The sequence below is a fragment of the Eleutherodactylus coqui genome, chromosome 6 (genome assembly GCF_035609145.1).
Source record: "Eleutherodactylus coqui strain aEleCoq1 chromosome 6, aEleCoq1.hap1, whole genome shotgun sequence".
Taxonomy (NCBI): Eukaryota; Metazoa; Chordata; class Amphibia; order Anura; family Eleutherodactylidae; genus Eleutherodactylus; species Eleutherodactylus coqui.
Window position 1 is genome coordinate 220,214,059 of NC_089842.1, and position 10,700 is coordinate 220,224,758.

Here is a 10,700-nt window from a genome sequence, read left to right on the forward strand (position 1 = left end):
ATACTGTGGGATGATGTATATGCTGTGGTCATGTATATGTGAGGTAATATATACCATGGGACGATGTATATGCTGTGGTCATGTATATGTGAGGTAATATATACTGTGGGATGACGTATATGCTGTGGTCATGTATATGTAGATGTGAGGTAAGTGCTGTAATATCTGTCTCATGAGGCATTTTGCGTCCATCAGAGGAATGTCTGCCAACCACAAGATGGCCGCTACTCGCGTCACATTTATGCCATCCCATATTCTTTCCCAGCGAAAGACCGCCCTCCCCCGTCTCCATGGAGACAGTAGGGCCGTAGGACGGTGATTGTACAGGGTTCCCGCGCGAGTGGGCGGAGTCCTGGGTGCGCGGTGACGTCATGCGGCGACGTGTTCTTTAGACGCCTCCATTTTGAAGCTGAGCTCTCCTGTAGACTCCATTTTGTAGTCGGCGGTAGTGCGGGGTCGTGCAGTGTAGGTGACCCAGCAGCCCCCGTCCGCCTGAGACTCCTCGGCTCCTTACACAGCAGGCCGCAGCGTTGGATAGAAGGACGTCAAGTAAGTGTGTGCTGGGGCGCCCCTCTGCGGCTGGCTGTAGTCCCGCCATAAGGCCTGCAGTCCCGTGACGGAGCCTCCTGGGCCGCCGGGTGTAGAGCCGCCGTTTCCTTCAGGATTGCCTGGCTGCGCTCTGCACGGCCCTTCAGTGTAGGAGGGCGGCTGTGGCTGTGGGTGCTGGAGGGGTTGTAGTAAGGGCTGCAGGGGGCTGTAAGGGGCGGCCGGTATTGGGGGGCTGCTGGAAGGATGTAGGGGTGGTGGTGAGCTGTATTGGGGGCTGCGGGTGGTTGATGGTATTGGGGGGCTGCTGGAAGGATGTTGGGGTGGTCTGTTGTGGGGGGTTGCGGGTGGCTGTTGGTACTGTAGGGGGTGGCAGGAGGCTGTATTGTGGGGTTGCGAGTAGTTGGTATTGGGCTGCGGCTGGGATGTTGGGGTGGCGGGAGGCTGTATTGGGGGTTGTGGGTAGTTGGTATCGGGAGGGGTGGCTGGTGGTGGTTGGCATTGGAGGGCTGTAGGGCGTGGCAGGAGGCTGTGTTGGGTGGTTGGTATTGGGGGGGCTGCTGGAAGGATATAGGGCTGCGGGTGGTTGATGGTATTGGGGGGGGGGCTGGTGGCTGTTGGAATTGGGGGTCTGCCGGAAGGATGTTGGGGTGGTCTGTTGTGGGGGGTTGCGGGTGGCTGTTGGTACTGTAGGGGGTGGCAGGAGGCTGTATTGGGGGTTGTGGGTAGTTGGTATCGGGAGGGGTGGCTGGTGGTCAGTATTGGGGGGCGGTGGGTGGTTATTGAGGCTGTATTGGAGGGCTGCTGGAGGGATGTATGGGTGGTGGGAGGCTGTATTGGGGGATGTACGGGTGGTGGGAGGCTGTATTGGGGGATGCGGGTGGTTGGTATTGTGGCTGCAGGTGGGATGTACGGGTGGTGGGGGGCTGTATTGGGGGATGTACGGGTGGTGGGGGGCTGTATTGGGGGATGTACGGGTGGTGGGGGGCTGTATTGGGGGATGTACGGGTGGTGGGGGGCTGTATTGGGGGATGTACGGGTGGTGGGGGGCTGTATTGGGGGATGTACGGGTGGTGGGGGGCTGTATTGGGGGATGTACGGGTGGTGGGGGGCTGTATTGGGGGATGTACGGGTGGTGGGGGGCTGTACTGTGGCTGCCGGTTCCCTCCTCACCCTGTTCTCTGTCCCCACAGGTGGTCTGCGGTAATGATGGCCTCTCCGTCAGCATCTAAAGTAGTACTAAAGAGCACCACCAAGCTGTCGCTGAACGAGCGGTGAGGAAGCATCATCTGCACTGCGTAACACCCCCAATGTAGAGCGCCCCCGTGTGCCGGCACCCCGTACACACGAGGGCAGCCATGTTGCACGGTGTAAGGAGTGTGTCAGCGGGGTAATACAGTGACGGGCGGCCTCCACCTGTACATACGTGGGTTGTGGCTGCAGCCTGGTAGCATGTTACCTGTGCTGCGTGACGCCCGCTGCCGTGTCCGAGCCTGGCACACCCGTGTGTGTGGTCAGCGCTGTAAGAGGCATGATGCGGGTCACCCTCCCTGCCCAAAGACCCTCTAACAGTGTTGTGGGGGTCTTGTAAGAGGCGTCTGCTTCGCTGTCTCTGCTCCTCTGTGTCCTCCTCGCTCCCTCCTTTCTGGTTCCTCCCCCTGCTCCTCCTGTCAGTGTCCATACCTTCCCCCCCCCCCCTCATGTGCTGTCTCCCCCCCTCCATAAGTCTTCACGCCCTTCTGTCACTCGGGGGCCCCTCTCCTCTGCTGTAATGTAGGTCTTCTTTTATTGCTGTGCATATGTGGAAGTTGCGGAGGATTAGATCCGTGCCGGCGGTCCTCCACCAGCAGTCCTGACCACTCCTGGGGGGCCTTGAGGTACGCACTAGTGTCTGTTGAAACTTATTTAAACCCTCCCCCCATTTTGTTCGACCTTGAAGCTTTACTAACATGCTGAAGAACAAACACCCGATGCCAGTGAATATCCGTGCCACCATGCAGCAGCAGAGCCTGGCCAGTGCCAGGAACAGAAGACTGGCACAGCAGATGGAGAACAGGCCGTCTGTGCAAGCCGCTCTCAAGCTCAAGCAGGTGAGACTCTGCCTTCAGGGGGTGTGGCTGTGGTTAGCAGGTGAGACTCCGCCTTCAGGGGGTGTGGCTGTGACTAGGAGTTTCCACCAGCGGGTTAGACTAAGCTTGTGCCATGGAGGTGAATACTTACATAGTGAGATTAAAGGGGGTTTCTGCAAATGAGAATGAGGGATAGTGAGCTAATCGGTGCGGTCCGACCGCTGGGACCCTTCCTGAGAACTGGGGTCCAGCAATGAAGGCAGTTGTGGTTGTACATGTGCACCGCTGATTCAGTGATATTAAAGGGGTTGTACCACAATTACAAGTTCTCCTCTGACTGAGACCCCACTGGTCTCAAAAAGGGGGTTCTGTGTCCCCCTCACTGCGGAGGAGACTGGATTGCTGGTTCACGGTCAGTAGAACAGCCAAGATAATGGAGTTGGACCCGCTTGGCATTGATCATCAGCCCCGCTGATCGCACATGCTCCACCAGCACTCCAATCACAGCAGAACACGGGGCACTCGTTCTCGGGAGTGGCAGTGTCTCTGCGGTCAGACCACCGCCGCCGATCAACAAGTGATCCTGTGACTAGGAGATAACCTGCAGTTGTGCTGCGACCTCCGGGACGGCTGGACGTAGTTGAGTGCTTGATGTCTCTGGCGGTCACACTGAAAATCATGTGAGCGCCACTGCAGGACACGTTGGGCCCCACGGGTCAGTAAGTTATCCCCCTATCCTGTGGGGAGGGATGAAGACTTCTTACTACTGATGACCGCTCCTCAGCATAGACCATCAATAGTTGATCAGTGGGGGTCTGCTGTTCAGGATCGCTGCTGATCCCTGGGAGCAGATACTGCTGCCCATATTGCAGTGGCCTGTCTTTGTACTGCGCACACTGATTTTGGTGGACCCGTGCCTGTAGCACCCGACTGGGTCGTTGCAGTGTTGACGGGGCTGTCAGCTGATGTCAGAGATCCCGAGGGATGGAAACCCCCCACGATCAACTATTCCTGAGGACAAGGCATCAGTAGTAAAAGGTCAGACAACCCCTTTAATGACTGTTTATTAAAGGGAGTCTGGCAGAATATGGAAAACTAGCGGGCGGCACATGATGCTCTACATGCACATAACTGTATAAAGGAAAACTATAGTGTACTAATGTAAAAAGTAACTAGTAAGCATCGGCGCCCTGTATGCAGAATGCCCTGCCCAAGTCCTAGAGGTGGGCCGCCTCGCACCGCAGCACTCTGACCTCCTCTGTATAGCGCTCAGCCCCGGATGGCGGGTGTGCGCATGGAGTTGCCTCCAGTGATGCGTGCACCAGTATGTGCTGGGTGCTCCAGAAGGGGGCGCTTGGGAATGTCGCACTGTGCGAGCGCAGGATTTCACCCCTGCCGTCAGCGACTAGAGGAAGGGGAGTGAACAAAGATGGGACGGTGTGATGCGGGGCGCTGGTGGCCTCTACGATGTTGGCAGGTTGCTTTGAATACAATGCCTAATACTTAAAAGTAAGCCTTTCATATTGCACAACTGTTTTTCACACATCTTTGTGCCTCTGACTCCGCATTCTGTGGGCAGAAGTTTTCTAAGAAAATTCTGCTTGCTGTCTGTGAATGAGAGCGTTCTAGTGCCCCCCGGAGGCTGCAGTACGGACTGCGGTGTGCCTGATACATTGGAACAGCTGATGTACTTTATATATCAGCTGGATACAAATGCAGCCAACCCTCCGTATCTAAACCAGGATGTTACTGAGGGGGCGGCAGAAACTCCCAGACCGCTGCAGAGTGACTCAGGCCTCGTGTCTACTTGAAAAATACAATCCGCGTGGATTTGCTTTAAGTGGTATTTTTTTTGCATGCAGATATCCGCGCACATTGCTATCAATGTGATAGCAATGTTGCCGATCCGTGCGGAGTCCGTGGCAGAATGGAGCATGCCGCGTTTTTCTCCCGCGCGTGAAACGCAATTCTTTTAAAATGCCATCCGCGGGTGCAAAAATCAATTTAATGGACCGCGGATGGCCAATGATTCCCTATGGGCAAAATCCGCTGCATGTCCACTAGCTAAATGGAATTGCGGATTTTGCCCATGGGGAATCATTGGCCATCCGCGGTCCATTAAATTGATTTTTGCACCCGCGGATGGCATTTTAAAAGAATTGCGCTTTTCACGCGCCGGAGAAAAAACGCGGCATGCTCCATTCTGCGCAGATCGGCAACATTGCTATCACATTGATAGCAATGTGTGTGGATATCTGCATGCAAAAAAATACCATTTAAAGCAAATCCGCGGCAGATTCTGGGCGGATTGTATTTTTCAAGTGGACATGAGGCCTAAGGCCTTCATGTGGGGTGTAAGGAACGGCCGCACGGATAGTCTGCCATGTGGGTGAGGTTGTCACACTTTGTCCACCCAGAATCTACGCAGGCTGCAAACTTTAATTCTGTAATGTGTCAATTGGTTGCTTTGCAAATCATGACATTTGTGCCAACGTGCAGATCTTCCACTGACCCCGTGTGAGCGCCCTCGCTGACCGCTGGTTGCATCATATATTGCTGCTGTGATGTAACTGCGGAGGGCAACGGACCGAGGTGTGAGATGCTCTGCAGAACTCTGATAGCCGCTTTGGGTGGGAACAGAGAAAGTTCTGAGCCCCTGGAGGCTTTTACCCGATCAATAAGCAAGTGCTCGCATCTCTGTAAGGCTGGGTTCACACAGGACTGAATCCCAACGGAAAGCTTGCGTTTTGTCTTTTTTTTTTTTTTTTTTGTTGCGGCCGGTGCTCCCATAGAGAGGCGCGCGGGTGCCACGGGGGGGGGGAAAATAGACATGCTGCAGCTGGGGAATCCGTGCCGCAGCGCCTGCTTTGCTGCAACGGATTGGCTGTACAAGTATTCTGTTCTCCAGGGGCTGCAATGTGGTGTGATGGGCCCTATGACTAGAAGCGGGCATGGGCTTGTAGGATACCAGCCTATATTCTGGCCATGCGCAGACTTGGCACACATTCCTCGTAGTGTGATGCCTGCGCTATAATAGAAGTCTAGTAACTTCCATCTCATCTGACTACAGCAGTCTCTGAGAAGGATGTCACATGATGGCGTCTGTAATGGTGGGCATGTGCGTTGGTATCTGACACTTCTCCCTGGGACTTGTTAAAAGGGTCTTCCATATTTCGGTGAGGGCTGACTCCTCAAATCCTCACAAACAGATGGTTGATCCGCCAGGCTCCGCACCGCTGGTGGCGACTACCTTGTCACTTGTATGGTGCTGAACTGCAGGAGCGGGCATGGCCAGTACCGCACATAAAGGGGGCGCAGCCCTGCCTTAGATCAGCTGATCTGGGGGTTGGAGCCTTGCCGATCTGATATCAGTCTTAAAGAAGCCCTTTGATCGCTGGCAGCCCTAATGCTGGAATCCCTTCTGATCATTAGTTCACCCTCACTACACGACCGCAGTAAGGACTACGAATGGTGCAGTGGTTGAGCACACTCTCGGCTGTTTCCTTTGGACCTGTAGCTGCAAGTGTGACCGCCATTGAAACATCTTGGGCCTCATGTCCACCTGCGGGTCGGATTCCTCAGGCAGGAGCCCGCAGCAGAATCCCACCCTGCCCACAGCAAGAAGACATTACTTACCCGTCCGGATCCTCCACGTGGCTGTGCGGGTCTTCCATCTTCTCCACTGCGGATGTGGGTGGGCAGGCGCGCAGCCACATGTGCAATGGATTTTTTTCTTTTTTTTTAATCTGCTTTCCTGTGGGATCCGCGGCCCGTCTTCAGTGTCAGCTGTGGCCGGGCCGCAGATCGGACGGCTTCCATTGATTTCAATGGAAGCCATCCATGTGGGACCTGCAGCAAAATGGAGTGTGCGGCAATTTGTTTTCCGGACCAAAAGGTCTGCAAATCAAATCCACATGCTTAAATTTTAGCTGCGGGTGCCCTTGATTGTCTATGGGCGGCTTGAACTGCGGATCGTCCATGCGGGTGTCCTGTGCGGATTCCACCGTCCCGCTCGTGGACATTGGGCCTTACAGTGATCATGTAGTGAGGAGGAATTGGGGGTTCAAGGTGGATGGAGGTCTTCACTCTTCTGGGACACGACCCTGCAATCTGGGAGTTGTATAAAAATATCTGCATGTTGATGTGACGTTATTTTATCCACCCAAGTGCGATGCAACTTTTCAAATGACTTATTGAACAGCGTGTGACTCGCCTGTATAGAAAACGGAATTGAATCATGTTGGAGATGTGATATCGGATCGGTGGTAGCACCCTGCCTGACGCATGACTGCTGCCGCATGGGGCCGGTCGGTCTGTCGCCACACCGTGCCTTGGGTTATGGTCACATGGCCAAAAAGAAAACAAATTTGCAAATTTTAATGTGGCTTTTTGCGTGGCTCTGCATGTGGCACTCTCCCTGTCACTGACAGCAATGTGGAAACGAAGGGTACGTTCACATGGTGGAATTTTCCATGCCAGACTGCCTCAAAATCTGCAGGGTTTTTTTGGCATGGATCTGAACACTAATTTCTTCCATGTCAATGGGCAGAATCCACATGCAGAAACTGGCAGAAGTTTTCCACATTGAAACGTCACATGTGGGTTTTGCCCGGGCGGATCCTGCGGGTCTGTAACAACGCACGGCAAAAGGAAGCAGATTTTAAAGGTGAAACCTTTCTCCATGGTGCATTCCTCCGTGTGCCCATGCCCTCCAAAGGGTTGTGACGGGGAGTTAGTTCTCTGCCTTTAGGCCTCATGTCCACGGGCAAAAGAAGAATTAAAATCCGCAGCGGATTTTAACTCTTCTGCCCGCAGATCCGGACCCCATAGGGATGCATTGACCACCCGCGGATGGTCAATAAAAGTGATTTTAAAAAAAACCGGAGCATGCAAAAATCTGGACCATGCTCCATTTTCGTGCGTGTCTCCCGCGGGGACGGCTCCCGCAGGATTCTATTGAAGCCTATGGAAGCCGTCTGGATCTGCGGGAGACCAAAATCGGAATTTACTCACCCGCTCCGGATCTTCCCTTCGCCGCGGCTTCATCTTCTCTCAGTCGCGGCCGGATCTTTTTTCTACGGGCCGGCGCATGCGTGGGGCACGCAACCGACGTGCCCTGCGCATCCGCCGAGCCGAAGAAAGAAGATCCGGCCGCGACTGAGAGAAGATGAAGCCGTGGCGAAGGGAAGATCCGGAGCGGGCGAGAGGTGAGTTTATTCTTATTTTTATGCCTCATGTCCGCGGGGCAGGAGGGACCCGCTACGGATTCTACATGGAGAATCCGTAGCGGGCCTGATTTTCCCCGTGGACATGAGGCCTTATACCTTTGACCTCGATGAACGAAGGGCTCGTTCACACGGGATATGCATATTTCAGTCCATGAAAACTGGGCGTATTTTCAGTATGAAGCTCTCCTATTTCCTGTGTATTTCAGCACAGCTTGTGGACTTCAATAGCAAATACAGTTAATATACATGTATCGGGTATTCGCTGCAGATAGCTCTGTTCCCTTTGACTTCAGTGGGCTATTTCGGCAAAATAGGACCTGCTGCGTACCCACGTCGGAATACCCCGGTGCTAATCAATGGGGGTTCAGCACTGCATTTTGTGTACACAATCCGCAGAACAAATATGCCCATGTGAATGAGCCCTTCACACGAGGTCCTGGTTACCGAAATGGGACAGCTGGTTACCATGAGCAGAGTGTAATTCCCTGCACCTTCATGGGCCCACACTTGTGTACTGAGCATTGCATAAATGGTGATTACTTAAAGGGCTCGTTTGGAAGTTCATGGTGGTATAAAATGCTGGAAACAAATCCTGTTGGTCTTGGTTTTGGCAAATTTCATTGACAGATTGCTTCCATTCAGATCCCATCCAGGGGTGGCATTTATGGCCGATGGCCCCCCTTAATGTGAACTGGCCCGAATGTAACTGTGCTGCATTTTCTGTCCTTTCGTTCCATATTTTGTAACTTATCTAATTTCTCCCGCTAGAGCTTAAAGCAGCGACTCGGTAAGAGCAATATCCAGGCCCGGTTAGGGAGACCAGTGGGAGGGCTTCAGCGAGGGGCCGGTGGAATGCGTGGAGCTGGAATGGGGCTCCGGGGGTCGCAGCGGGGAATTATGCGTGTTGGCCGGGGAGGCAGAGGAATGCAGCGGGGCGCCATGGTTATGCGAGGTGGGTCATCTTTTCTCCATTGTTCATTTGCTCTTGTTTTTCATCCATCCCTGAAGTTTGATTTGATAACTCTTTGATCTTCTTCTAGGTCAAAACTTGAGAGGTCGGGGTGGTGCTACCAGGATGGGGCTAAGGAGAGGAGGCATGCGAGGTCGTGGAGGCCCTGGCCGAGGCATCATGAGAGGGGGAGCACTTGGCCGAGGAGGAATGGGTGGACGAGGTTGGTAATGTGTGTGTGGTCAGGGGGTCCTACCGGAGATCTCTGCCGCATGTGAGGTGGTAGAGATGTGCACTAGTCATGAGGTCACCAACCCTGAATGTGTCCTTAACTTCCTCTACGTTTCCACAGGCCGCGGAGGGGTGATTGCTCGGGGAAGAGGAGGCTTTGGCAGAGGAAGAGGTCGAGGTAGAGGAAGAGGAGCAACCCGGCCCACACTAACCAGAGAGCAGCTTGACAACCAGCTGGACGCCTACATGTCTAAGACCAAAGGTCACCTGGACGCCGAGTTGGACGCTTACATGGCTCAGGCCGACCCTGAATCCAATGACTGACATGGCTTTCATGTATAGAACTGCGTTCTCCCAGCGTCTGTCTGACAGGCACCGGACGGCTGTGGCGGCACCAGATCATCACCTCGTTTTAGAGCTCCTTTTACTTTTTGATACTTAGGACTCTTCTCTTTGGTCTTTCGGTTGTATTTTATGATATGTATGGAGACGGCCACATCAACTCCTCTTCACCGGGAGATCCCAGAGCGGCTTTCTGCTGTTTTTTCGACCAGAGCTCCACACGTCCTCTTGTTTTTAGTGACATTTGGCCAAATACTCCTGCCGTTTTGCAGGGTGCCTAATTTAATACGTGCGTCTCCATGACACCACAGCTTGGCAGCATCTGGAATCTTGTCTGTCTGCCGGTGAATTACCTGCCATGTGTGTTTATTGTGCAGCAATCATTAAACACTTACAGTCCAAGTTAACCAGACCCTGCCCATTACTGACGGGGGCAATAAATATGGGGGGGATGCAGTGCCTCCTAGTGTTAATACATGACCTTTTGATCAGGCCTAATAACATGACTAGGGACATAAACCCAACCAGTCTACTCCAGAAGGAAATTCTAAACCATGTAAGCTAGCTAGTACATGGTGTCTTGGGGCTCTGATTGGTAAGGCCTCCTGCCCACGGCCAGGTCGGATTCAGACTGCAAAATGTCACAGCGGAATCTGACCCGGCGACCCCCAGAGACGCCATACTCATCTCCAGATCCACTGCTCGGCCGGCACACATAAGCGCTGGGCTGTGACGCGATTTGATGGGATACTTCCCCAAGTGCTCACAGTGGAAGTGTCGCGTGACAATGGACTGCAATAGAAGCCGTCCGTGAGGGTGTTTTTTTGTTTCTTCCTGTGTGTAAATACGCACAGATTAGCACATGCTATGTGACTCTCCCCCGTGAGTGGAAAATCACAGTTGCTTTCCACTCATGGGCAGGGGAGAATCACTTACCATTACATGCCTATGGATGGACATTGCTGTGGAATTCGCGGCGGGTGTCTGACCGCCAATTCTGCAGCCATAATCCGTCCGTGGGCATTCGGCCTAAGAGGCTTGATGTATAGTTGTAGCCAAAAGTTTTGAGACTGAAACATTTTTGTTTTTCACAAACTTTGCTGCTTCAGTGTTTTAGATTTTGTCAGATGTTTCTATGGTTACTGACGTTTAGTTTAAGCATTTTGGAAGTTTACACTTTAGTTGACAAATAAAACAAACAGAGGAGCAGAAGTGTTAGACAAGTACTATATAAATCAAAGCCTAAATGAGGGTGCGATCCGAGGGAGCGTGTGGCTGTATGTCTTAAAGGGGTTGTCCCGAGGCAGCAAGTGGGTCTATACACTTCTGCATGGC

General features: G+C 53.2%; 1 protein-coding gene across 2 annotated transcripts; it reads left to right on the forward strand.

The window, feature by feature from the left end:
• Window positions 1-381: 381 nt before the first annotated feature.
• Window positions 382-9,772, forward strand: CHTOP (chromatin target of PRMT1). 2 transcript variants are annotated; one of them, XM_066608839.1, is made up of 6 exons: window positions 393-549; window positions 1,740-1,820; window positions 2,486-2,636; window positions 8,612-8,795; window positions 8,884-9,015; window positions 9,145-9,772. In XM_066608839.1, the coding sequence occupies exons 2-6, from the start codon at window positions 1,753-1,755 to the stop codon at window positions 9,345-9,347; spliced, it is 738 nt and encodes a 245-aa protein (XP_066464936.1). In that variant the 5' UTR covers window positions 393-549; window positions 1,740-1,752; the 3' UTR covers window positions 9,348-9,772. The 2 variants fall into 2 exon arrangements, 1 of the variants encoding a protein (XP_066464936.1); XR_010793249.1 differs by lacking the exon at window positions 8,612-8,795 and having other exon boundaries at window positions 382-549; window positions 9,145-9,283.
• Window positions 9,773-10,700: the final 928 nt, after the last annotated feature.

Bases quoted from the DNA above. Each gene is read 5' to 3' on its own strand.
- CHTOP (XM_066608839.1), top strand. From the start codon at position 1,753: ATGATGGCCTCTCCGTCAGCATCTAAAGTAGTACTAAAGAGCACCACC. The intron at 8,796-8,883 runs GTGGGTCATCTT...ATCTTCTTCTAG, and splicing joins GGGCGCCATGGTTATGCGAG to GTCAAAACTTGAGAGGTCGG. The intron at 9,016-9,144 runs GTTGGTAATGTG...ACGTTTCCACAG, and splicing joins AGGAGGAATGGGTGGACGAG to GCCGCGGAGGGGTGATTGCT.